This window comes from Aspergillus luchuensis, chromosome 4, assembly GCF_016861625.1.
Source record: "Aspergillus luchuensis IFO 4308 DNA, chromosome 4, nearly complete sequence".
Lineage (NCBI taxonomy): Eukaryota > Fungi > Ascomycota > Eurotiomycetes > Eurotiales > Aspergillaceae > Aspergillus > Aspergillus luchuensis.
This window is the reverse complement of record NC_054852.1, coordinates 3,125,393-3,151,992: the sequence shown is the minus strand read 5'-3', so window position 1 is coordinate 3,151,992 and position 26,600 is coordinate 3,125,393. Positions and strand designations below refer to the sequence as shown.

General features: G+C 50.1%; 11 protein-coding genes across 11 annotated transcripts; 4 read left to right on the top strand and 7 right to left on the bottom strand.

The window, feature by feature from the left end:
• Positions 1-363: 363 nt before the first annotated feature.
• AKAW2_41112A (uncharacterized protein) lies at positions 364-663 on the top strand (the record flags this gene model as incomplete). The annotated part of the gene is made up of 1 exon (XM_041689515.1): positions 364-663. The coding sequence occupies one exon, from the start codon at positions 364-366 to the stop codon at positions 661-663; it is 300 nt and encodes a 99-aa protein (XP_041543192.1).
• Positions 664-2,183: 1,520 nt separating this feature from the next.
• Positions 2,184-6,403, top strand: AKAW2_41111A (inositol polyphosphate kinase KCS1; the record flags this gene model as incomplete). The annotated part of the gene is made up of 2 exons (XM_041689514.1): positions 2,184-4,381; positions 4,453-6,403. 2 exons carry the CDS (start codon positions 2,184-2,186, stop codon positions 6,401-6,403), a joined length of 4,149 nt encoding a protein of 1,382 aa, XP_041543191.1.
• Positions 6,404-7,651: 1,248 nt separating this feature from the next.
• Positions 7,652-9,634, top strand: MCH1 (MFS transporter; the record flags this gene model as incomplete). Its single annotated transcript, XM_041689513.1, has 3 exons — positions 7,652-7,917; positions 7,996-8,917; positions 8,972-9,634. 3 exons carry the CDS (start codon positions 7,652-7,654, stop codon positions 9,632-9,634), a joined length of 1,851 nt encoding a protein of 616 aa, XP_041543190.1.
• Positions 9,635-11,446: 1,812 nt separating this feature from the next.
• On the bottom strand, positions 11,447-11,845 carry AKAW2_41109S (uncharacterized protein; the record flags this gene model as incomplete). Its single annotated transcript, XM_041689511.1, has 1 exon — positions 11,447-11,845. One exon carries the CDS (start codon positions 11,843-11,845, stop codon positions 11,447-11,449), a length of 399 nt encoding a protein of 132 aa, XP_041543189.1.
• Positions 11,846-13,146: 1,301 nt separating this feature from the next.
• On the bottom strand, positions 13,147-14,122 carry AKAW2_41108S (NmrA-like family protein; the record flags this gene model as incomplete). Its single annotated transcript, XM_041689510.1, has 2 exons — positions 13,147-13,806; positions 13,868-14,122. 2 exons carry the CDS (start codon positions 14,120-14,122, stop codon positions 13,147-13,149), a joined length of 915 nt encoding a protein of 304 aa, XP_041543188.1.
• Positions 14,123-15,523: 1,401 nt separating this feature from the next.
• AKAW2_41107S (uncharacterized protein) lies at positions 15,524-17,019 on the bottom strand (the record flags this gene model as incomplete). The annotated part of the gene is made up of 2 exons (XM_041689509.1): positions 15,524-16,931; positions 17,006-17,019. The coding sequence occupies 2 exons, from the start codon at positions 17,017-17,019 to the stop codon at positions 15,524-15,526; spliced, it is 1,422 nt and encodes a 473-aa protein (XP_041543187.1).
• A 949-nt stretch (positions 17,020-17,968) lies between these two features.
• On the top strand, positions 17,969-19,492 carry AKAW2_41106A (uncharacterized protein; the record flags this gene model as incomplete). The annotated part of the gene is made up of 1 exon (XM_041689508.1): positions 17,969-19,492. The coding sequence occupies one exon, from the start codon at positions 17,969-17,971 to the stop codon at positions 19,490-19,492; it is 1,524 nt and encodes a 507-aa protein (XP_041543186.1).
• A 724-nt stretch (positions 19,493-20,216) lies between these two features.
• AKAW2_41105S (uncharacterized protein) lies at positions 20,217-21,365 on the bottom strand (the record flags this gene model as incomplete). The annotated part of the gene is made up of 1 exon (XM_041689507.1): positions 20,217-21,365. The coding sequence occupies one exon, from the start codon at positions 21,363-21,365 to the stop codon at positions 20,217-20,219; it is 1,149 nt and encodes a 382-aa protein (XP_041543185.1).
• A 269-nt stretch (positions 21,366-21,634) lies between these two features.
• On the bottom strand, positions 21,635-22,324 carry AKAW2_41104S (uncharacterized protein; the record flags this gene model as incomplete). Its single annotated transcript, XM_041689506.1, has 1 exon — positions 21,635-22,324. One exon carries the CDS (start codon positions 22,322-22,324, stop codon positions 21,635-21,637), a length of 690 nt encoding a protein of 229 aa, XP_041543184.1.
• A 725-nt stretch (positions 22,325-23,049) lies between these two features.
• On the bottom strand, positions 23,050-23,247 carry AKAW2_41103S (uncharacterized protein; the record flags this gene model as incomplete). The annotated part of the gene is made up of 1 exon (XM_041689505.1): positions 23,050-23,247. The coding sequence occupies one exon, from the start codon at positions 23,245-23,247 to the stop codon at positions 23,050-23,052; it is 198 nt and encodes a 65-aa protein (XP_041543183.1).
• A 1,509-nt stretch (positions 23,248-24,756) lies between these two features.
• Positions 24,757-25,342, bottom strand: AKAW2_41102S (LITAF-like zinc ribbon domain-containing protein; the record flags this gene model as incomplete). Its single annotated transcript, XM_041689504.1, has 3 exons — positions 24,757-24,922; positions 24,977-25,262; positions 25,321-25,342. 3 exons carry the CDS (start codon positions 25,340-25,342, stop codon positions 24,757-24,759), a joined length of 474 nt encoding a protein of 157 aa, XP_041543182.1.
• Between the last annotated feature and the right edge of the window lie 1,258 nt (positions 25,343-26,600).

Here is a 26,600-nt window from a genome sequence, read left to right as displayed (position 1 = left end):
TTGTCTCTCTTCCCCTTCAGACAGGGTGTTCCCGGAGGTTCCTGAGGGTTTATCAAACCAAAACAATCATTTCCCCCCGTGCTTTGTTGATCAATCATCCGCCAATACAAACCAGCCACATGGGTCAGAATGCCACAAAAGGAAGTCGTTATCTATCTAGCAGGTTATCTCGAGGTGTCTTATCGAGCGACCGTCTATCTCCGGAGTACGGAGTAAAATGCACTCTAATCTCTAGTAGTTCCCTCGGATCGGCCTAGAGGCCTCCATTAGTGGAATTCCCAGATCGCGGACCCCACCGGGGCACCAAAATCAATAGTACTAGCCTCGCCGCAAACAAGGACACATCAGTGTGAATAGTCGCCTATGCAAGGTCGTCGAATCTTCGAACCTTCTAAGGGGAATTGGTCCTGGTTCCTCACTCGGAAAGAAAAGAAAAGAAAAAGCACACCCTCATCTCTTCAGGGTTACAGATCAACTTCGGGATTAGCTTTCAGATGCAAGCCACAGTTCCCAATTCGGGTTGACCCGTTCCGAGTTCTATTTCCACGGTCTCATATACAGTATTTATTTGTCGGGTCAATCCAAGTGTCTGTCGCTGCAATTGTTGAGCGAGGGAATTGGGAGAAACCTATCCAGCCAGCCATGTTCCGTGCAGGGCGGTAGTCTGCATTCCGAGTTCCCCGAAGGCGCCTGTGGATGGTGATTTGTTCCGCGTCCACCATGCTGTGCAAGGGATTTCTCCTAGAAGAGTGCGCAAGCACGTCACATGCGAACCAGTCTCAATAGTCGCCCATGTGCCAAGGGGGAATTTCCAGTCATTGGAATTGTCTGAACCTTTGACCTGGTCTGTACCATTTCTACTGGATCAATAAGGTGATTCAGTCAGAATGCTTCAACACCGGATGTGGTATGCCGGACTATCAGACGCAGGGTGTTTCATCCACGGGACCTTCGGGGCATGATTTTGGGAATGACCTAGGTCACTTTTACTTTCGAATCTGGTCAAGGAGGGAAGAATCCGATAAATGACCGGGGCTTCTCACCCTTTGGACGACGAGAAAGGCCACTGTCATTATTGATTTTACGTATCAGTTACTCGGATCTGTAAGTCGCCATTGGCTCAAATAATGCTCTCATGGGGGTACTATGAACGACTGGGTGACTTGGGCTCGAACAGAGTTCCAGTGCCTTGGACTTGGCTTCGGGGAGGATCATCAGTGGCTGAGAGTTCTAGAAAGAGGGTTCTTTGTGTGAAAGTCGGTACTAAATAGACAACTGGACAAACAGACTCCATATCTGGACTGGTGGTACAGCAAACATATTTGGGTGAGGCAGAAGCAAGAGTCCACTCTTCTACTACCTCCTGTAGTGTACTATCTATCTTCTCCGTATCTATCTACTTCAGAGAACAGGGTAAAAAAGGGAGGAAGATTTGACTTTCCCCAAATTTGCTCGAACGGGGGAGAGGCTCCACCCAAAGGCGGTGACGAGGATCCGCGTCATTTCTTCCGCGGTGAGCCAAACTGCTTCTTCTTCCTTTAGTTCCTTCTTCTTCCCTTTCCACTAGAACCATCCTGCTGCCTGCTATTTGGGGGAAAAAAAGGACACTACTGCTGCTACTACTGCCGGTTGACGGAATGTAAGATACCTCCTGCTTACTTACTGAAGAAACTATTATTCTTTTCCCGGGAGTTTGTGCTCTTTCTTTCTCTGTTCTCCCTATCAATTGCCGGGAATACTACGATCCTCACTGCCCACACCCCCAACCCAAAGCTACTAGTACCGCTGCTCACCACGCACTAGTTCCAGCCTCCGTTCCCCGATCATCCTTTACCAACCACGATAACACCTCGAATTTAACCTGTCTTGTCTAAGCCTTCTGGAGAGGTTCTCAGCTCCCCTGCTCTTTCCATCCACCCCCCCACGGTCCTGCAACTAATTCCCAGCCTGTAAGATGCCCTTGCCCCGGAACGTGGCTGATGTTCCCTGATCTTCTCGATTGTCCCGGTTTTCTGAGTTTCTATTGCCAGTGACGCCAGATCCGCCTCTGCCCTTTTCCTATTTCCGCCTTCCTCGGTGAAACAACCACCCAACCCGTAACCTTCAGCCTAACAACGCTTCTTCCCTTCTCGGCTCCTTTCGACCCTGTCCTCCTTCCTGCAGCTCCGACCAATGTCCTCCCCATGTCAAGGCCTCCATCTGCGACTGAGAATACCTGGTCAGGACCCCTGGTGACACCTGCCGCGTCTGCCCAACATGATTGCTCCGACGGGCCTGAACTCCTTCAGGACAAGCAGCAGCGCCACCACGACGCTCGGAGCCAGCTCATCCACGACGATGTCGTTCAGCAAGTTCCCTCCCCATCCCGCGCTGAATCCCCCACGGCTCGTCAATGGGCCACGCCTGTTTCGACCTTTACTCTAAAAAGGCCTACTACCGTCCCCGTGGAACGGCTCTCCCGCCCAGACCGATCGCATAGCCCTCAGCTGTCCGAGAGAGATAGCATTTTTGCAACCCATTACCTCCCTTCTGATACCGAATCCGCCGTCACACCGCAAATTGCGCCCGTGCAAGATGTGCACAATGAGCCACCCGCTAGCCTGATACCTCCCCTCGAAGATGTTTCTTCCACTCCTTCTCCGATTTCCCCTCACAAGGTCCTCCCTCCCCGTCCTACTCACGTCGGCCCTTCCCACATGGAAGTTGACGTTCGCAGGAAGCATTCATTAGGCTCTCCCTCGTTGCTTCCATCGGCAGTCCCGCATTCTACCCCCCTCTTGCCGGTGGACTCTGATGCGACCTTGGGGAAGCGTTCCCAGTTGCCAAGACGGGGTTCGCATACATCAGTGTGGGAGAGCCTGCAACATCTTCGCAAATTCGCGCCGGACGATGCTGCGACGAAGTCTGCCATCGCGGAGGATCCATCGCCTCATCGCAGTCTTCTTTCCGCTTCTCTAAACGATGCTTCCTTGGCGACGTCCCATGCTGCAACACGCTCGCCTACCAAAAAATCTCCGGCTACCAACATCGAAGTCATCTCTCAGCCATGGTCCGGACAACAAATTCAGGACGGCGCACGTGTGATGAAACCCGAGCGAAGCTCGAGTCGGGGCCGCCGGGCCAGAGTAGAGCAGTCTATCGAAGCAAACCTGGCCAATGCAGAGCCGACCTCTCATGTGCGCAGCCGCAAGTCAAGCCACTACTTGGGCCTGTTCAAAGAGAATACCACATCACCCGATCGTAAACGCAAGGAAGAGCGCGCGGGTCGACTCGATGAGCTGCCAGAACCACACGACAAGCAGCAATTGACGGCTCATTCAGAACCTCGCTACTCTGGCGAACGCCGTGACTCGAATTTGCACATCCCGCCCGTGCCTGAGGATACGGGGTTGACAGGTTCCAAGAGCCTTACACATCTGTCTATTGCTGACGCTCCTCTGTTCACGCCAGGCGCCGAAAGCGAAACTGGACCGCAGATGACAACGGACAATGTGGTTAAATCCCAGCCTAGGGCCTTACCTCGCAGTTTGCTCGAGGAGATTCGCAACTTCCATCTCACTCCCGGGGGAGGTCATGGCACCTCGTTTTCACGGAGCATCCCAACCCAATATGCGGAGAGAAACCGAGATTACTTCTCCAAGGCACCTGAATTGCATGACCATGTCGAGTCACGTCTTTCTCCATCGGACGCGAGCAGAGAGCAACGCCGTGGCTCGGGGCAGTTTGAGGAAGAGGAAGATGAGCAAATTTCGTCTGCTGTCTATTTCCCACACGAGCGCGTCACTCTCTCCGAGGAAGTCGATCAGGTTCAACCTTTTACAGATGGCCAAGATAGCGTGGAACCCGTTGGTATCTCGACAGCGCAGAGTAGTCACGTTTTGGTGCCAAAGAGACAAGTCGTTCCTGAGGAGCAAGAAGCTAATCATGTGGACATATCCCTTCGATCTAAGAAAGATAGTAGAATCCTACACGGCGACCTGCAAGGCAGGCAGGATGCTCCCATAGACAAACTTAATGAAGAGTCTCTTCGTTCCATACCCGAGCGCCCTGCTGAATATTCAACAGAGTCCGAACCCGCGTCTGCCGACGAGAGCGGCATGTCTGTTCGTGATGAAGAGTCCAGCGTGACGGATGAGGCTGAGGTGACGCCGACGGCCACCCCGACTCAGCGCTCCCGTTTGACCCGTCCGCGTCACAAGCATGAACCGGCTGGTCCGCTTGGGGCTGTGGAGTTGAAGCCTTATCGCCATCAGGTTGGGGGCCATACAACCGTTTTTCGGTTTTCCCGTCGCGCTGTTTGCAAGCAACTCAACAATCGGGAAAACGAATTTTATGAGCGCATCGAGCGCAGGCATCCTGAGATGCTGATGTTTCTGCCTAGGTACGTATGGCGGTGAAGCAGTTTGCCAGCAGGGCTGGTTCAATCAGGATTTCGTCTAACTTGTCCTCCAGATACATTGGCGTTCTGAATGTCACCTTTTCAAAAACTCCCAAGCGATCGAAGACCCCAGCGAGCCACACGGAACGCCCCGACAGTAGCAATGCGATCCATTCTACTAACAATGCGGACAATGATGGAGTGGCCGCCGCAGATGCCCGCAGCCCTACTAAGAATGACGTCGAACCGCAACGCATCTTCAGCCAAAAGCAGGTGACCGGCATAATTCCCCAAGTCATTCTCGAGAACAATCGTCATATAATCCCAGCCGATCTTTTCTCCCGCGGCCAGCGCCCAAGGACTGCTGACGGTTCCTTATCAGCTAATAGGCGCTTCCCCGGGGATTTCGGGCAGTTGCGAGACGAAGAGACTCAGGGCTGCCTTCTGGATGGGTCACAGACCCTGAAGAAAAAGCAATGGGGTGCCACCACTGTGAACAGGAAGCTGCAAGAGCAAGTTCTGCGTGAAGTCTTCAGTCCACCTGCCGTGCACCATCATCGTCGCCATGCTCGAGGCCATCTCAATTTACCGAGGACATCATCAGATGGCATTGAAATCCGGCGGAGGGCCAATTTATCGGAAGACCATACGGCCAGCAGCCGCAGAACTATACCTGAAGAACCTGACTCCACACAGTCCGGGGCAATCGATATCAATAGGCAGACAAGTGACGGACCGGGTCTGTCATCTTCAGCATCGACGGCACTGGATGCGGGCCACAATCGTCTCGAGAAAGTGCGGACCGAAGAGTCTCCCCAACGTTCCAGCTCGTTATCCAGGACTCGGCAGGTGAGGCGGCGCCGATCTGGGAGCGGGTTGCAAAGACGGGGAAGCATGACTTCTGGGCAGCCGGGAGGCGATCTGCTGTTCTTTGATGATGAAGGTTACGGCGGTGATAAGGAAGACGGGATATTCTCAATGGAGGGCGATAATCCGGTCCCTCCACCATCCCATCCTGCCACGAATGCTTCAATCCCAATAGCCCCCAAAGTTCCAGGAGCGGACTCTGTGCAGCTTGATGGCCGCGTGGGTAACAATGTCCTTTCCCGGTCTCCAGTCCGAACCAGCACCAATCATGTCGATGATGCGCAACTTCCTTCTAACCCCAAAGAGGCCCAGACCAGGAAAGACGATCGAGTGCAATTCTTTCTTTTGCTGGAAGATCTTACTGCGGGCATGAACAAACCATGTGTCTTGGACCTCAAGATGGGGACTCGCCAGTATGGAATCGAGGCCAATGAGAAGAAACGCAAGTCACAGAGACGCAAATGCCAGTCAACGACGTCCCAGCAATTAGGCGTTCGTCTATGCGGAATGCAATCGTGGAATGTTAAGAAGAAAGAGTACTCCTTTGAAGACAAATACTTTGGACGAGACTTGAAATCGGGGCGTGAATTCCAGGATGCTCTTACTCGCTTTCTCTACGATGGTGCGAGTTACAGAAGTGTGGCGAAAAAGATACCCGCCATTCTCGAAAAGCTGGCCAAGCTGGAAAACATGATTCGGAAGCTCAAGCGCTATCGCTTGTATGCCAGCAGTCTTCTGATTCTTTACGATGGAGACCCCCATAATCTCGACAAGACATCTCAAAACAATGGCCCCTCCGGGTCGGCCAATATGCGGGACACTCTACAACGCCAGGTTTCAGATGATGGGTACTCGGATGTGCAGTTGAAGATAGTTGATTTTGCTAATTGCGTTACGGGCGAGGATGAAATATCGCCTGATGCTCCCTGCCCTCCGCAGCATCCAGATGATATTGATCGTGGCTATCTTCGGGGCCTACGAACCCTTAGGATGTACTTCCAGCGCATCTTGAAACAGATCACCGAAGACGATTACGTTGAAAGAGGCGAAGGGGAAGCGATTGCGCTTGGCTCCCAGCACGCCAGCCGCGATGATTCCTCTCAACGCTATTGGGACGAGAATGTACTGGAGACTGACCCTGGCGAGGTTAGCTTCTAGAACCGGGTTTCTTCGATCTCTGACCGTCGGCACTCGGTGGGCCTTTTGAATTCTGTTTTACCCCACAATCACTCCTTCTTTTCGATCCTCGGGCTTTCGAGCCGGAGGAACCGGGGTTGCTTTTTCCCTAATGTCCATATGGCAAGTTCTTCTTGAATTCACGGCATGTGGCATCAAACTTGCATACCAAAACACAGCTGGCTTTGGCCCTTCCCATCTCACGGTGCCATCGCTGTACCCACGCTGAATAATGTTAACCGATTACGATGACGGGGGTAGATGGGTGACATTACAACTTGTTTTTCGGCAACATACATTACGATATTGACGAACGATCATGGCATGATGCTCACCACAGACACCTTACTATCCGTGCCGGGCGCATAATAGAAGGTCTCTGCTTGGGGGGCCACTACATTCTCATGGCGTGTATGAAACTGATTTTCTTTTCTTTTTTATTTTGATTTGGCCTGCCCCGTGCAAGGGCGTGCCGGTCTTGCTTTCTTCACGCTTTTTATTCTTTCTCGGACATGTGTTACTGATTATACCTCCTGGGGACTGGTCCGATACCCGGGGACTTTTTAATCCGTGCTTTTCCCAGCTTTTTTCCACAGAGTGTTGTTCGGTAGTTGTGTTTGTGTGTACATACCTATAGGCGCTGAGCTTAGACCGGGACAAGAGAATCGAATACGTATAATGATTAATAGGAATTCAGCCGTAGACTGCAAAGTGACAAACCAGCATAACGATGCTACAGTGTATGTGTGCTGCCCAAGGCCGTCAGGCATCAAGCCACGTGATAGCGGCGATAAGCGGTGTGGTTATCGCCTCACGACTTATTATCTAATCGCAGCTTGGCTCATCGCCTCGTCAGTCACTCAGTCAGCAGCCCATCTCCGCATTCCCTTCTCCTCACGCTTCTCAGGGGTTTGCTGGTTCCCAGTTTCGATGTCTGGGAGGTCCTATTTGATGTGTTGAAGGCATATGGTTCTTCTGTCTCTCCCTTATACTCGCGTTGATTCATCTTTCTGGTTTGCTGCTTTCTGATTTCCGTTTGCGGAGGACTAGTTTGCGGAGAACTCACTGGCAGGCCCATCTTGCCAGGCACACTGTTATCTTTCCCCTGGTCGGACCCGAAACACGTTACCCAGACAGCTATTGCCCGCTTCATGCCCTCGAAGGATTTACAATTTGTGAAAAGTCGTCCTCATCCAGATCGCGCTATCACTATTCAAAAAGGGAGACACTATGACGCCATCCCGTGATAAGCAAGACCCAGCTATCGACAAGCGGGACTTTGATGCTCATCGCCCGTTACTAGATGATGCAGATGCTGAGGTGGATGAGCAGCAGCGAGGACACCTACGGTCACGGGCAGGGTCATGTTTATCGGCCACCAACAATGACGATGGCCTCCTAAATGATGTTGTCGACGAGATCTTAGAAAGGGATAGAAAGAAAATGGCCAAGGAAGTGGTGCGGATTAGCAGTTTTGCTTGGGGCGTTATCAGCTGGTAAGATCTCTTGTGCGTGTAGGATGCGCTGATCACATCCTCGTTGGATAACTGGCTAATCGGAATTGTGGTCATCAGTCTTGGAGCTGGTAGCATTACCGCATTCTCGCTATACGGACCCCTGTTGCTCACTCGCCTCCACTACACTCAACTCCGTGTCAATGCTGTTGCGATTGCCGCAGAAGTCTCGATGTACCTACCTGTTCCGCTTTTTGGATATCTCTGCGATCGGTACAGCCCATCTCCGCTGGCTTTATTCTCTGGTTTCGTGTTTGGGGCTGGCTACCTTCTGGCTGCACTCGCCTTTAAGAGTGGACCGCCTCCTGATGCAGGTGGCGAGGGCTGGCCGTTTTGGGTGATGATCGTGGCTTTCATTGCCATTGGCGTTGCTACAAGTTGTATGTACTTGGCTGCGGTCGCAACATGTGCCAAGAACTTTGGCCGGGGTAAGCATAAGGGCATTATGCTTGCTGTTCCTATCGCGGGATTTGGCCTTAGTGGCATGTGGCAGAGCCAGGTGGGAACGTACTTCCTGTGTGACCGACTGGAAGATGGTGCTCGTGGCGATGTCAACGTGTACAAGTACTTCTTATTCCTCGCGATCCTGTTGTTCTGCATTGGTGTGATCGGCACCTTTGCCCTCAGGATCGTGGATGAGAATGAAGACAAGTACATCGACGAGGCAGTAGAGGAATTGGAGCGCAGTGGCCTTCTTGAAGAGAGCGAATTCTTCCGGCCCAGGAACGAAGTTAGGGCTGCTTATGGAACGTTTTCGCAGGCCGACGACGGCACCGGATCCGATGGGGACCAAACTCTGACACTCTCAGAAGAGGAGCGAGAAGCAGCAAGACTTGAGAAGGAAAGGGAGGAAGAAGAGCGTCGGAAGAAGAACTGGCTGCTGAACTATGAGACGAGGATCTTCTTCCAGGACAAGTCAATGTGGTGGCTTGCGATTGGCTTCTTCCTGGTCACTGGACCAGGAGAGGCATATATCAATAACGTATGTTGCGTCCAATATACTGTGTTGTCTTAAGCTGACTGAGTTTCTCTCTAGCTGGGCACTATTGTCCAATCCCTGACTCCCGTATCAAATATTACAAACGCCTCGTCACCTGCAGGCCTACCATCAACCCATGTCAGCACCATCGCGCTGACCTCCACCATTGCCCGACTTCTCACCGGCTCGCTCTCCGATCTTTTCGCCCCGCCAGCAACCCATCTCTTTCCCAGTCCTTTAGAAAGTAGTCGCCCTGCGTCCGTCACATCGGCGACCAACCGCACCACCTTCACCCGCCTTGCATTCCTCCTCCCCTCCGCCTTCCTTCTCTCCATCGGCTACCTCCTTCTCTCCTCCCCCATCCCCCTTCAATACCCCGGCTTGACCCACCTCACCACGGCCCTGATCGGTCTCGGCTACGGCAGTGCCTTTTCCCTTGTCCCGATCATCATCTCCGTCGTCTGGGGCGTCGAGAACTTCGCCACCAACTGGGGTATCGTTGCAATGGTCCCAGCCGCTGGAGCAGCCGTCTGGGGTTTAGTGTATTCGCAAGGATACCAGGACGCCATGGACGACGGAAATGGCACGAATGACGGCCAATGTCATGGCTGGAGGTGCTTTGGGTTCTGGGCCGTGGGATGTACGGTGAGCGTCTGGATAGCTATTGGGGCTTGGTTAATTGCGTGGAGGTATTGGAGACGGCGAGGAGTCGTTGTTTAACTGTTATAGAAACTGACTTTCCCTCAAATTACCACGGTTTTGGGTATATTTTGAAGCTACGTTGGTGTTTCGCGTTTATATTAGCCGCTCGCTGCATTTTCTTGCTTCCTTTTCTTTTTTCCTACCTCATTTGGAGCGGAGCAACTTACCCCCTAGAGGGTAGTATTGATTTTCACATCCGCTAATTGATGGTCCATGCTGCCATTGCTATTGCAATTTTAGCGGGTGAAGGGGTCTCGGGTCATTCGTTATCTATCGGGCTACTAGAATGTCGTTTCATCATTTATTTATCTATACTATATATGCATTGCAGAGCATGCATGGCTTTGAGCTGAACCAATTGAATGATTGTTACTATCAATCAATCAATCAATCACATGCATCATGCACTTTATTACCTCAAAGATCAACTTCACGAGGAGTGAACTCTATACTAAACTCAGTATGAACATACTGGCTGGATGATTGTTATACACTAGGTTGTGTCTCGGAAAGCGTACTACTGCTCTATTGATTCAGGTGGGGTGAGACGATGCAAACCAATTAATACATCAGGTAGTAGTTGACACAACAAGAAACGTTCGTTCGTTCATGGTGGGAAAACAACACCTTTCAAGGTACTCAGAGACAAGATGGATGGGACAATGGATGTGTCAAATATTTCTATAGTTCTTGCAATATAATACCCTCACTCATCATTGCCATTACAATGATCTCGATGTCGTGGAGAAAAGAAAAGAGAGGGTATGAAAAAGAAAAGTCCCTTTCTATTATCTTAAGTATCTCATATATTGCATTCAATCGCATACTCCGCTTGATCCAGTTAATATAGCCTGCTAGCTCTCACCATTTCGTACGTGGGCTGCCTATTTTGGTGGTCAAACTTGGGTTGCAACGCGAGAAAGCAGGGATTGCAGTAGGTACGTACGTTTGATATATGTATAAGAGTTTTGCAAGACTGTTCTTGTGGTGTTTTGTCTGTCATGCGGGTTTAAAGATGCTGAAGCAACACGATAAGGTGGTGTGGACACTGTTGACGGGGAATAGATGTGTGATATAGTAGAGCTTGTTCTCCATGAACTCCCATATTGCCTGTTTGATGGTCGTTCGTACTTGATTATTGATGGGTATAGGCTCTCGATAGTGTATGTGGAAAGATGCATAGGAAAGGAACTAGCATGCACGGGTGAACGACGTGAGGTGTAGTGTGGATGGAATGAAAGGGTGCTGTTGAGAGTACATCTGGGGTTGTCCTCCTCAGATGACTCCAAGCTTTCTTCTGGTGACTGGTTGTACGGCAAAGCAGGGTTGTAGACATTTTGCCCAGACTATACCTCGCAATCCTCGTTTGTGCCTTGCGTATAGCTTTTTCTCGTTCATTAGGGTTTTTGGCGGATTTAGGTCGGTGCATCTGGTCTGATTGGACGGAGAGGAGGCTTGGACCAAGTTTAGAGATGGGGCAGCTTTGAAGTAATGCTCATAGGTGGTGTGGGCTTCATTGAGTAGTCGAATTCGAAGATGGTATATCGTCCATGGGTTGATCGATACTCTTCAGCTCGTCTCCACATCAATTGGGAGTCCAATCCGGCGGGTTGCAAAGTTGTTGTCCGCACAAGGCCTCCGGTAAACGGACAGCAAGTGATTGAATGTCGGTCTCTGCTTCGAGTCATTAATAGGCTTCAGACCGCGCATATCCGATCAATACCCTCGAAGGTCTGCCAATGTCCTGGAAATATCGCCTTTTTCTCTTCGTAACGCCAGTGCCTTTGATTTTGGCTTTCGGAGGCATCACGTCTGTAGATTTCGATCATTTCACGACTGTCTTTCGGATCTCTTCTGACGTAGGTTTGTGACCTTTTCCATCACTGATAGCAGACACACTAGAAGAGGTATGGAGAAGCCCTGTAGAAGCACTCCCCACGGCTGGCTGTCTTCATTATCATGAAATTGAATTGCAATGATCATCTCATCCATCCATCCATCGAGCGTATACGCCGCATGAGCATTGACCACGAACAGACAGATTGGCTGTAGCTGGTCATGCTTTCGATGTATATTGCTTCGGTCATCCGTCGAGTCATCTGAGCCAGGCCAATTGATAGCAAGTGAACCCGTAATATCTTGGAATACCAACATTAAGGAAGTGATGTTCAAGGGGTACATGTAGTGTATCAGGCAGTTCTCTTCAGGATCCTCTTTATGCACGAGCATCGTCCTCGTTCACCGCATCACTCATGATTGTGGATGGGGTGCACTAAGTGACAAGATTGTATCGCCAGTGTCCGTTTCGAGCACGGCCCCTCTCGCACTAAAGCAAACTGTCGAACGAGTGGTGATGCAGTTTCTTTTCTATGAGTTGTTCATACCGCGTGCAGTCCATTGTGACTGCAGTGGTCTTTCGATGGTATAGTAGCCTCATGATCCGATTCGATTCGGATATCTCTGTATAGTAGTCGGGTTGTGGTGCAGCTCATGTATATCCAGCCATCTATCAGCTTCGAGACAGAATCATTAGCAAGGATGGCCTCGATATAGGACAACTTAAGGAAGGAGGTACTAACTCCACTCGATATCCTTCCAATTTCTCCAGCGTCCATAGAATAAACCCATCACATGTGGCAGATAGAACCACGACCAGAGTCCATAAGAGACGGATTACCACTGACTTCATCAGCAGTGGAGTCCGAGTTTATCCCTTTGCGTGCAGAGCCGAATCGCCGTATTCCTCATACGACAGTTGACAGCCCCGTCGTGTGGCAACCTCCATCCCATTGTTTACAGGATGAACCCACGTCCATGAGCATATGTTCTTCGGGCTGGTCAATATAGACTGAAATAGAGGATATAGTTGGTCTTTGTTCTCTCTAATGGGATTGTGAGGGGACATAATTGCAACTGAGTAGGAAGGTGAGGAGGCATTCTCAGAGGACTATTGAGTAGGGTGATTCAGAAAGTTGAACGAAAAACGCTGAAGGTATGAAGAAAGCAGATAGGAGTGAGAATAGAAGAATAGAAGACATGAAAAGTGAGAGACGCTATATATTGAGTATACTGGATATGGATATAGGGAGACAGAGATGAATATAGATGAAAGTGATGAAAGAAGAAGATTTCGCAGATGAGAAGAGTGCAGAGAAAGGATGAAGAGGAAGAGAGGGGAGAGAGGGAAATAAGTAGTCGGAGGAGGGTATTGCTGACAACATGTGACATGGAGGTATCTTGAGTACAAGATGCATAGTGGTCCGGGATGAGGTGAAACGCGGGAAGTAGGAAGAGAGATGGATTGGCTAGACGTCCCGTATCCAGAGAGTTATGAGGACTTGAGTTGTACAACCACCCAGGGATTATCATTCAACATTAGGTATCCATACAGATAGATAGAAAGTACAGTCCAGGCAGCAGCTCAAGTAGGTAGTAGTAGTACAACAAACATTGCTGGTACATCAAGTGACAATGTTACCAAATTGGAACTTTTCAGAAGTAATCATAGAGAGCAGTAGTGTCAGACCACCTTAACGCTTCACCCATTCGCTGTCCTCTTCCAGCCACGCTTCGAAGTTTTTCAGTCCAGGGTGCGTCTTCTTTAGACCTTGAATATCAGCCCCATAGCCGTGATCGTAGAACCAGTTGAACATAATCCGCAGATCAGCGACCATCCACATCAATAAGTAACAAACCACCCGGTATGTGGTTGGCAACGTCTCCCCCGTCTTCGCCCTGAACTTCTTCTGCATTTGTTCAAATGTCAGGTCATCTCCGGCGAGAGAGATACACTGATTCTTGTAGTCTTGTGGCTCAAGGAGAGCCTTGGCTGCAAACACCCCGATATCGCTGACCGCAATACACTGCAACGGTTTGCCCTGCAGGTAGGCATCCCAGGCCGTGGCAATCGCCTTGCCTATGAAGCTGGGGACAAGGTTGTCGAAAAAGAACACCGGACGGAGGACAGTCCAGGTCATGGAACCATCCTTGGTTTGCTCAAACAGATGGTGTTCGATGTGATGTTTGCTGATAAAATGAGGGATATTGGTTGCGTTATCGGTGGAGGCATCACCACCGCGATCGACGGAGGTATAGACGAAGTGTCTGACGTCTTGCTTGATGGATTCATCGATCAAGGCTTTCCCTTGGGTTTCTTCTTTGTCTACATTTTGACCTTTTGCCATAGGATTCTGTCATGCGTTAATTAATCCTGCAAGTAAGAGGAAGTAAAGGTACATGGCTGAATACTACCTGAACACTAAAAACACCAGTAATGGGCCGAGTGGCGAGTTTCTTTGCATTTTCGAAGATCTCAGATGGATGATCAAGGTCGCCCTCGACTAGCTTAATTTTGGGAGACTTTCTGGCAAGCTTCTGCGATGCTCCTGACTGCGGGTTGCGGGTCACGGCGAGGATCTCAACGTCTGCATCCTGCGCCAGCAGAGCATTGATGACCGCACCACCTTGGTTACCAGTGGCTCCAGTGATGAGTAGAGCGGTAGCCATGATTGATAGGATGAATCAGAGTAATTATTCACAACGTTCAGTTATCCAGGGTAGGATACTAGACAATAGCTGAAGTCGACAGCATTCTAAGGCGATGCGCATTAAGGCCGGTCGATCTCCCGAATCTGTCATGTTGAGGTCATTGGGTGGCCGCACCCGGAAATGCCTTGCGCACCTGACTAATAAGGCCACCAATTACTAATTACTAAGTAGAAAAGTCTGAACAATTGGCTGGTTGCAATGGTCTGAGTCATGATAGGGTCACTTGGTTTCTTTTCCCTTTTTATTCTTCTTCTTCTTCTTCTTCTTCTTCACCCATTCTTGGGTCCGACTGAGAAACTACACAAAAGCCAGTCCAATCCGGCAATGAGAGCCAGTTACGCAAGGCTGCAGGAAAAACCGTAACATTACCATACCGCCCCACCTGCAAGACAGAAAGGGAAAAAAGAAAAGAAAAGAATAGAAAATGAGAAAAAAGAAGGTTGAGGGATATAATCATAACCAGCAGCAATGATGCTAATGCCCAGACATTCAAACGCATCGAAATTTCAAGGCAAAAGTTGTACAGGGCTAGTCTAGAACCCACTAGTAAAGTAAGTACCTCAGCAGATCGACATGGAGAAGCCGCCAGCGTCCGAGGTTATAACGTAATACCCCGCAAGAGGGAGAGGAGATGTTGTGATCCATCTAGAACCCCCTTTCTTACCCCATCGACCCGTGACCTGCCCGCATTACGCTAGTAGTAATGAGGAGGAGCTTCCCTCATGGCAAAAACTCAACTAATTAATTAATTATCGAAGGCGGTCATATGAACCTAAAAGGTTTGATTTTCCCCGTGGCCGAGAAAAGTCTCTCTGACTGGTTGGCTTAAGTTGACCGGGTGGCTAAACCCGGTTGGGGATGACAAAGAGAAATGGGGAGAAATCACGGCACTCGCCTGAAATGGGTTGCAGCTCCACCAGCCCCAGGCTTCTCTCCACCGCAACTGCTGTAATTTGTTTCCACTTTGACCACTTCACCTTCCCCAAGAAATGTGAGTAAGTAAAAGTAAGTATCACGAATGACTGATCCCGAATCCATCCATCCAACCACCGCAGATGCCATTACGTACGGGAAATTCCCCCATTCCTCCCTTTCCCCCACAACATTACGTACCGCTCAACATCACGGTGTCAAGTTGCTCGTTGTGCAACAAGCAAGGAGTGTCAGGGACACGGGGACTGCCTGTTTCGCTGCTTGGTCTTGGTTGGGGATTGGAGGAGAGTAAATGGTACTATACGGATGTTTTTTTTGCTATTCATGAGTTCTCAGGTTCCTCTGTTTGGAACAGACGACTATTGCTGATCTATTGAGGAAAATATGGCTTCACTATGTACATGCAGTGAGACCATTTGCAAACTTTTATTTCACATGCTCGCTGTCTCCAGTGGCCTCTCGTGGGCAATTCAAACAGATGCTCTGGGGTCCGGGGTATTTTCGGGTCGCTGACAAGGGGAAGGACTCCATAAACGGTGCAAACTTTTCCTGAACCAAACGGCGTCTCCAGTCTCCGGGACGCTCAATCTCCTCGCCCATATCACTGCGGTCGGATTGATACTCCTGGCTATTCCTCCGACTTTGTGGGTAGACGCCTCTCCGACTGGGCTTGTAGGGCAAAGGTAAGGGCGACTTGGCCTTTTGCTGCTGCAAGCGTTTGCGAGACCGTTGCAGCTTATCTAGCCCTCGCGCAATCTCATCCTTGTTTCCCTTGAGAGCGTCACTGAACTGGAAGCCGAAGATTGGGTTCACGTGTTCAGGGTCGTCCTTGGGATAGGCGTAGTGGTAATTGTAGTCCCGCTGATGTCTATCCTCGCGCCGGATCTCCGCTTCAGTGCGAGGCCGCTGAGGAAGCAAGTGGATGAGATTGCATACGTAGAGAGGGAAGTCGTTGGGCGAGAGGCGGAAAAATAAGCGCCCGGTATCGTTGGGATCAATGCGCGACTGGTCCCGTTGTCGAAGGGTATCACGGGCATGTTGGAAGCTGATGGGGTTGGGAGTGGCAGCCTTCTGATTCGGCTGCGCAGATGCCAGGGTCCCCGCCGAATACTCGAAGAATTGTCTGGGGTTCCTTTCCCCCTCGTAGATGACCAGTTGCATGCCCTTCAACTTTAACCGATCCAATTCAAGGAGCCCGCCATCCCAGAAGGTGTCCCTCCAGGTTTGCTCAGCATAGCGGAAGTGCACATCCACAGAGATAGTAGACAAGCCATGGAACGCCAGGCTAATTAAAGAAAGCGTTTCGTTCCATTCGGCCAGATGTGTCTCTACGCTCTGCACCAATGGAATCCGGATTTTGAGATGGGATATGGAGGCCACCTGCCATGCTTTCAAGGAATAGGTGAAGTTGGCAAAGCTGCCAAGCTCTTGGGTGAAAAAGGTGGCTCGACTATAGGGGAAGTGTCTTGCCTCTTCGTATACCTGACGACAGGTGCGAAGGAAGCCGAGACTAAGCGCCGGATTCCTCTCCAGGGACTTGGGGCAAGGATAATGCCCGGAAGCTATGAGTGGACCATGGCCGACGTAGATGTCACGACTGACTGTTTGGCCTTGTTTTGTTTGACAACCCGGATGTGAACAGAAGCCATCCCAGCTATTTCGATTCGTCTGGTCGGCCATGAACTGTCGCCGAACTGTATACCAGCATTTGTCGACCGGGCACCAGACAGGAATGGACCTGCGTTGGATTTCACAAACATCGTTATCATCAAACACCGCCTTATAGATAAGGATCCGGATCTCCGCCGGTAATGATAAGAGGTGTCGCTTGGGGCTTAAGACAGTCAGCAACAACAAGACAAGAAGAGTTGTTGGGAGAAAGTCCCAGGGGAATAGCAATGAGCATACCGATTTGTTTCCATGGCTCATCCAGTGTATGTTGAAAGTCACGTCAAGAAAGGTACGAAGGTTACTATACCCTCTGGGCAGATAAGTAGGGACGGGGAAGGTGTCTTGAGATAGTAATGATATGATAGTATAGTATATACTACAAGCTAAAGCTACCCAGGCCAGGGGCAGAGTATTAAATAGTAGATTGGAAAGAATACCACAAACCAGCGGTCAACGAGAAAGAAGCCATTTGGGACAGTGAATGCCCTGAACGAGTTGCAGGAACCAGGCATTATTTATACAATTTATGACATAATGAATTGATCTTTTTGGGGAAGTAAGAAAGAGCAGAAAATGACGCGATGATCCCATTGTTGCAGCAACTCGGAACTGGAACTCCAAAGGCGGTGGGTATTTTTGGTATCCACCCCCGCTTCCATACTAGTACTAGTACTGAAATACTAAATACTAAATACTAAAAGTAGCCCAATTCATTCCTTCCCTCCGGGAGTGAGCCATATTTAGTTGATCGTCCCAACGCCAATCTAACACCAATCACGCTGACCCTAAATGCACACTAAACCCGTAGCTCGTGCACCACCAGTCGCACTATCGCTCGAACTACCATGCGTGGTCGCTATCTCAGCCTTTCTCTCAAACAGGGGTCAACGGTTAGCTTGCTGCTCAGCCTCGTCGCTGGTAGAGAGGGTGTAGTGAACAGCCACAATGGCCTCCCTCCATCTCGAGATAAGGACCATGGACCATGAGGTATAAAGGCGTCATCTAGAACGTCTGGCGGATGGAATCAATAGACTTTTCCTACTAAGCTTTCAACTCATCTTATATATTTGCTAGAGATTTTTGTTCTTTGCGCTGCTTGTGTCCTACGTACTTGAACCGCAATCACTGAGCAAGCGCTTCCCCTTTAGTTTTCTACTGCATACCCAGCCTGCCCTTGCTGCCCATCCGGCACACGACATAATGACACGCCATCTCTCCGACATTCTCGGAATCTACCCAGAAAGCCAACCCTGTGTTGGCTGGGCGCCCTCAAAGGGCCGTCAGTGCCGCAACCCCACAAACGCCAGAAACCGCCGACATGCAGTTTCCCTTCTCGACCAAGGGACCCGCTTGCTCAAAGCCGGCCAGTCTATTGATCATGTACTGGAGGAGTTGGCTCCTCTCGTCCTCTGCCGACATTATCACCAGAACCAAGCTGCTGGCCTAACTGATACTTGGGTCTCTCGAGTCGATGAATACATCGCTAAACATCGGTCTCCTCCTAGAAGCTCGCCGAGTAGATCGATGCCTCGGCGGTCACCGTCACCAAGGATGCGTGATGAAACAAGAATCATAGAGAATCGACTTGCGGAACTCGAAAGGAAGATGCAAGATGCAATTCGTAAGGCAGAGCGAGCGGAGCGGGAGAAAGAGCGGGCGAGGAGAGACGCAGAGCGCACTAGACGGGACACTGAAGACATGGTCAGAAGAAGTGCGGCTATGGGATATGCCCGAGGACAGGAAGAAGCGAGAAGAAGAGCTTCCCCCCCTTCTGCTGTCGAGACTGAGACTACTACGGTGGAGCGCAACGAGGCATACGGGTTCCAGAGGAACTCGGAGTCCAGTGGCTTGCTGTCTTCACGGAGGCAGGACCCTCGTGGAGGGAGTGTCGAGACGACCTTGCAGGTCAACACTTCTACCAGCACGAATGTGCAACTACGCAGAAGCACCATTGTTAGCACAACCAGGGTCCAGAGGACAAGCGATGGCCCAGCTACTCCTGCTCAAGCTGAACGACATGCTGCTACCCCGAGCTCTGTGTCCAGGATAGTCGAGATTGGTGATACCAGCGATGCACTAGCTACTCCATCCCCTGCCCAGCAAAGCAGCACCAATGCTACCTCCGGCTCCAGCACTCCGAGCTCGAGCACAAGAAGAGCACTTAGTCTTCCCAGCGCAGAGACAGAGTCTGCCAATACCACAACTACACCCAACAATGAAGAGCGTCCTTCATCCACAACCACCCAAGAATCCGAATCCACTCCTCCTACAGAAACCTCAGAAACTTCCACTCCAAGCCATCAACTCCCAAGTCCTCCTACCTCAAACAACGAAGAATCTCGCTCTACCACCACAGACACTCCAGAATCTACAACCACCCAAGACACCACCACCCAGCCTACCCCTACCTCCACCTCTGCCTCCACCTCTACCCCCCAACACCTCCCTACACCCCCATCAACCCCCCCTCCCTCCACTCCACCCACCATCTCAGAACATGGCATCACCCGCCACCCCATCGAAGGCGACTGCTGCATCTGCCTCTGCGCTCTACAAAATGAGTCTACCGAGCACAACCATACCTCTGATGACGACACCTCTCTCGTCTGGTGCCAAAAGCAATGCGGAAAGAACTTCCACCGTGAGTGTATGGACCGGTGGATAGCTTCGGCGCTTGAAGGCAATCGGCAGACGAGTTGTCCGATGTGTCGGGGGCAGTGGTGATACCTCTTTCCTTTCCCTTAAGTCGTTGATTTGGTTGTTTGTTGGTAAGGTTGGAGTTGGGATATAGTTTTGGATGTCATTGCATGAGTATGATTTATGATTTTATGATTTGATTTGATGTGATGTGATATCCTTGGTTATATTTATTTGTTGGATTGTTGGTATTTTTTGGTAATACCTTAATGACTAGCTCGTTGATACTATTTATTATGATACTTAGGAGTTGCATTTCATGTTCAGGAAGTGTGCGTGGTATTGTGGGGTCTAAGCTCGTAGGCTATACTAAGAGAGACTGTTCCTTCAGTTTACTTGTTCGTTCATGACTACTGCTTACTTCGGCTACGTAGTGTGTTAGTCTATAGAATATACTAGGGACAGAATAGGAGGACTTGAACTTGTAAATTGGATATCCATTTGCAATAACCATAACCAAAACTGACAATTCATAACAATTATACTGTCAGATATTATCAAACCATTTGAATAACTCAAGGTGAAACACCAAATCACATTCTCAGGCTGTCACTCAGCCTGTCACTGATATCATCGCCATCACTTTCGCATAAAAACCCGAAAGATAATCGATTAGCAGTGAAACAGAACGCATGCATCCATGGGTGTTTTTGTGTATATATAGTATAAATCAGACCCGCAACAAGACCGAAATATGAACTTGGTAAGTGCTGATATCATCGAACCCCCATATACTGCCATCGATGGGGCATCACCATCGCTCATCGCACGCAGGACTCATACCGGATACGGCACCCCAGTACTGTCTTGAATAGCTTCTGTTATAACTTTCAGGATATTGCGACGGTGGGGACTGAAGGACTGTATTCAGAACATCGTGGCGCGGCAACCTGTACTCGCGGCGGAAAGGGATGCCCGACGTGTCCACCGGGTTATACTGCGAATATTCTGTCCGATGAGTCTTGCGCGGTGCGGATGGTGGAGAATAGCGTTGGGGGATGATCAGATGAGAAGGTGTGCAAGGAAGCAGCGTCGAATACCATTGCTGGTTGGGCGGAGTTGTGGCACCGTTCGATCGGTAAACAGGTGCAGCCTCGCCCTGAATCCCTGCCTTGGTCAATCGGGGTGTTGCCTTGAGGTAGCCTGGCTGTTGACTAGGTGGTGGGCTATTCAAGTCGGATACACGCAATGGGGCATCTTTTGGTCGTGGGGCCCGATGTGGTGAGCTGAAAGGAGCGCCAAGGGGACGGGGAGATTGCACCTGGTCAGTCTCTGTGTCCGAGTCACTCGCATACCATGATTGGTTCGCAACAGGTGTATCCCCGTAGCTCCCTGACTCTGGACTGCGAATAGGGGTGGAAGGCGGGCGACGAGCACGAAGTTGTTCGTTTGATTTCTTCAGGAAATCTTCATATCCTTCCAGCGTTTCCATCATGTTGAGCGGTGGATGGATCTCTGATTCACTACTAGCCAGATCCCTCATCTTCAGAGTTTGGCTGGCAGACATCGGTTTCGGTGCCGGGGTAGGGGTCCCCAGTCGTGGCGGTTGGTTCACATGCACGAAGTTGTCACAACCATCGGGTGGTGTATTCTTCTCATTCAGGCACATCTCCATATAGCTGTGCACAATTGGGACACCTGCATTTTGACCCTCCAAAACGACATATTCAGAATCGGAGCAGTCCGAACAGTTGGTGTCCACCTTGGCAAGTTTGCCCTCACATGGACGACACTGGTAAAAGGGACCTTTCGGCAGAAGGTCATGGACAGTGGTGACCTTGTGGTCAGGAGGGTTCTTGGTGCCCTCGCGCATTGCATTCATCATATCAACACAGATGTCAAGGCTGAAGTTTGCAATATGGCCACAGTCAGGGTTGTTGTGGAAGGTATACTGGCACATAATGTTTGCTTGGCGTCTGAGGCGGATTTGGCCTTTATAGGATGCGTTGGAAGATTTGGAGCAGTTGTGAATGTTTCGACGCTGCACACACAGGAATTTCAATGACGCTTATATGTCTGCGATATGTAGGAGGAGACAAAGTAAGAGAGCAAGACCATTGCGTTCTTGTAGAGATTCCGATCATTAGCCATAACGTTGTCGGAACTTGGAACTAGTCGATACGGCATGTTTCCCTCTTGATCGTTCACACTGATGGGACAAATCGAATATCAATCATCCTCCAATTCTGCATCCAAGTCCGTCAAATATTTGACTCCGGAATCTAACAGCCACCATGCGGCCAGTTCATGAAAGAACCGAAGCACGGGGTTTTCAAGTGGCATTGTGGCGCGCTCTGTTCCATCCGCCTTTGTCCACATCGCAGTTTCACTGGCGAAAACAACGTCCTTGTCCTCATCCCAGAACCGAATCACCAATCGCCCATCCACCCCTTTGTAAGTCATTCCGAACTCGACTTTGTTCGCGGTTCGGTCTAGGACACTGTAGATTCCGCAGATAACATCGCCCTTGTTGAAATCCAGCGAATCAATATGTGACGTATGAAACGTTGGGCGTTTTGTGGCTGGGCTGATCAGCCACAACATATAGCACTGAGGAAAGTGTGCGAAAGCTGTCATGTTGCGACGCAAGAGAATGGTCAGGATTTCAGCGTCTTTCTGGCGGGGAAGCAGCTGGCGAGGCACCCGGCGGTTAGCCCGATCGTGGAGAGCATAGTATTCTGGTGTGTAAACTTCGGAGGGAATCGTGGATATGGTGGAAGAAACCGATTTGGAGAGTGTACCGCAATGCGTCTCATGGTGGATTCGGTTCTTGAGACAACGGTGGAGGAAAGTCAAATATGTGATGGTGCTGAGGGAAGCAGCGAGCACAAAGGATGAAACAGAGAGGAAGGAGGGCATTTTAATTGAATGGTGAGCGCCTAAGGCTCCTTCCGTGCGACCAGCGGCTGATTATTATGGGAAAATACTAAGTAGTTTGGAAGTTACGGAAGCATGCGCCTGACATGTTTTTGCGACCTTCAAGCGCATCAGTCAATCTTTTAAAAGAAGACCGGAGCTTTCCTACGAACCTTATTCTGTGCTGATGACGATCAACCCGAATACGAGATCCGTTGCCATCTGGACCACTTGCAGTCCCATCATTGGCGCAACTGCTGGTCCCATGCGGATGTGGCCCATCCAAGCCGTGGCAGCTCTTTCATAGTAGTACTCTAGGTGATTAAGTCAAATTTGTCCCCAGCAATGTACAGCTAGTTCTTTTGAGATCACCATTGCAGAAGTCTCGGTGTTGAAATATTATCCAGTTGGTTTAACATAATAGGCAAAATAAAAAAGTATGTATTCAGTATATCCTTTCCTCACATCCAACTAAGACTCTGTACCCTTAATGCCAACACAGTCCAAGTAATCCATTAAATCAACGCAATCCGTCAGCGCCCAGATCCACCAAAAGCACGAGCGGGTATCCTTGACGGACGGACAAAAGGCACACAAAGATAAGGAGAACGTGCGTATCGATCGTTGCAGCGACGTAGCCAGCCCGAAATCGTATCCTTTTCATCCTGCCATCCTTCTTTCTCCAATACTCTCGTATCACAGCATCATCGGTCAGATCAGTCACAGGTTCAAGCTTCGACCTCATATGACTGTTTAGCTGCTTTTCGTGCCATGCATTTTCGGTAGATGAAGAGTGCGATGATTCCCACAGCAACGATGAAAACGATGCAGAAGACCAGGACCACGCCCGGGTTCTCGCCGGCCCAGTTGCTTCGCTTGATCACTTGGTGTCGTGCTTCGAGGGCGAGGAGGTCGATAGCGGCCATGATCTACTTCCTATTAGCCTACCACACGGAATCAATCCCCTCAAAGCATGTGCAACTCACGAACAACGACCGCGCGGCTTCGTGAACGAGGACTGATCAAGATGGATTGAGGATGCCCACGACCTGCGAGAACAACGGCACGGGAAGCAGAGATGATATGACACGAGGAGAATAAAGAGAAGGGAAGAGTTGGACGGGCGGATGAACAACCCTGGTTACTGGTAGGACTGGCTGCATCGGGAGCAGCGGAAGGTCATGACAGCAAGGATCGCAATGACGTGAAGGAGGGCACATGCATGCAACGCTGGATGGGCTGGTCCACGAAGCTTATTTCTGACAGGAGGGTAACTTGGTAAGCCGAACTCGGGACGCTCAAGGGTCAATCAACACACGACAGCTCGACGTGAAGCCATTCGAGGCAGTCAATTGGCGCGGCAGCACTCCGGACAGGGAGGTGTGTAAATCTCCCCACCTCCAGTTACACAGAAGCGATTCGCAACCGTCAATGCCCATTCCTAACGCTTCCTTCCCATATAACGCGTATCGCGATGCCTGGCCATAAGGAACAGTCATGAAATCAATTGTGATCAAGGTTTGGCGATCCGCTCGTCCCGCTGGCGTCACCACTCTTTCACGGCCATGGTTCTCTACCACCGCCCGGCCTCCCGATTCGTGCCCGGCTGCAGTGGATGCAGGGTAAATGAGTCGTGGACAGGAGAATCGAGGATTCATCCATAAGCGAGAGCTCCAGCTTTGTTGATAGAAATTCTAGAGAACAGGCCCCTTCTCGTGTTTGCCGGAGGAACATCCTTGACGTCATACATCTGGTCCGCGCTCTTATCTAATCGGCCCCTTCCCAGCATTGCTGATGCAACGAAACATGGATTTACTACTCGCTTGACTTGGGAGAGCCAAAGAAGCCATCCGGAATCAATGTCCTTTGACGCCAGAAGATGTGCACTGTAGAAAGATCCAGGGTCCAGCCATTAGGGCTGCAATAAACGGTCCCACTTGGGTCCAGTTCTCGGATGCGGCCTATCATTGCTGATGAACGGGCCCGCAGAAGATGATCAGCAGTTCGAGATAGTGACTGACGACCGCCTCAGGAATCGCCCAATCGGGTACTTGTCCTTCAGCCATAAAGATTCCGGTTTTATATGTCCAGTTCGGTCTGCCACATGCGAGTATGCGCAGAGGTACTCCGAAGTGCTTGGTCAATGTCACTTCGGTCATGTGAAGCTCGCAAAAGCAACTAAGTTAAGAGCTCAAGGCAGAAGCGTAAGCTTGAGAATGACCTAGAGGTTGGTTTCCTTCTAACATGCTGTGTTAAAATGCTTATTTCCCATAGGTTAAGCATCAAAGGTTCTTGCCTACACGCAGACAATGAAAATATGAACGTTTCCCAATTATCGCAACTAATATGTCCAAGGATATGGTAATAGACTCATGGTGGTATCACATAAAACACGCGAAAAAAAAAGGCATAGGCAACAGCAAAATAAACCCCCATTACTTCTTCGAGCCAGGCCGATGCACATCCGTCCGTCCACTGTTATGCCATGTAGCCAACAAGACACCACAATGTCCACAGTAATGACATTGGTTCTTCAGCGACGACATCATATATGGAATACATCCCAGACACAGACAGCAGCAGAGCACTGCAGCCCAAGCACTATGGAAACATCATTAGTTTAGTCCATTATCGTGGAAAAAACCGTGCACATACTGAGTTGAACTGCCCGTTTCGGCCTCCACGCGAGTCATTTTCCGCTCTCCACAGGCCGGACAGTCGACAGGTGCCGGCGTCTTCTGCAGTGCATACAGTGGAGTCGGAGTATTATAGCCGCTCGGGTGTTGAGAGCCTGCATAGAAGGTCTGCTGGGGTTGATGTGGTTGGATCTCAGGCGTCTGTTCGGTGGGAGGTTGCGCATATGCAGGCAGCTCTCTGGAGGAAAGCTCGTGGGTTTCGGTTTGTGGTTGTTGTTGTTGTTCCTCGTAGGTAGGAACTGCTGCTGGTAGTAAAGTTAGTAGAGTCATACACGATGCACTCTCTTTTCAGGGTGAACGCACGAGGGTTTGCTTTCTCGGCCATTGTGAATAGGTATACGGTTGAGCTTTGAATAAATGTCCCCTTCAGCTAGTGTGTAATTTAGAGAAAACTATCTTAGTTATTTCCATCCCCGGGCGCATTCTTATAGTTGTACTAATTTAGATTGGAGGCTCAAAGCCTCAGTCTGAGCCAACGCTAGAATTTATTTGTGGAACGCATCGCGAGCCAATCTGGATACGAAACAAATTTTATTTGCTCGTGCTCTGGTGACCTTCTGGGGATGAGACACACATCGATCAATCATTTGTGGGAAGGAGATCCACGCGATTGGCAGGGGGGATGAAGTGGCCGTTGGGCTCGCGGGACGAGGCTGAGATTGCGCCTAATTTATTACTAGGCAAACATTGGTCTGGGGAAAAGGCTCTCACGCCAATGGTCCAAGTAGGGGCGGGGAACTCTGGGCAATCCTTCGTGGCTAGGATTTCAGGGCAGTGCCTTCTTGATCTGCAAGTGAACAGGGTAGCCTTGTGAGTTGTGGCAGGGAAAGGTAAAAAATACGAGGGGCGCTGCCACGGCCAAGATTGTACCAAACTGAGTCCCAAGAATGACGGGCGCTCATCCTTCAATTTAGTTTGAACTTCTGAAACTTGGCGAGGTCATGAGTTGGTCGACTGGAATGCTTTGACGTAGTTTCCTCTAATTCCCCCTGTGATGTCTTTGATGGTTTTGAAAAGTTGGATAACCTCATCAGTGGAGTGATTTTCGGTTCTGCTTTCCTTTCGTCGGTGTTTGCTTCGACATCATCCCATATCCGTTTTGGGGGGCCATTTGCTGGGGTTTAAACAAAAGAAAGCTCCACCCACAACGTAGCAGTGAATGTGAATGAGACAGCACAAGCTAGGATAGTTCCTGCCATTACTCATCGGAAGTTAATTCCTTGCGATCGACACTTGCCTTCCCCTTTGATCTCTCTCTCTCCTCCATGAACAAACACATCACCATTCTCTGCACCTCACTCCTCCAGTTGAATGAAAACAAGATGAATGTGTTCCTGGAACTGTTCTCCACCGTATATACAGTTTGACGGGTCAGCTGCTTTGGACACCGTTGCTGGAGTCCAGCGAATTGACTCCGATGAGACGCGTTTTCATGCCTTAGGATGCTTTGGCGAAACTCACTCGGATTGACCTGCTGGGGTATGTAGCATTTCCATGTCTAGTCAGGCATGCGAGTTGTTCATTCTGACTGGCGAAAAACCCTGTGCTGACTGCGACCGTGATCCCATATAGCCAGGCCACAG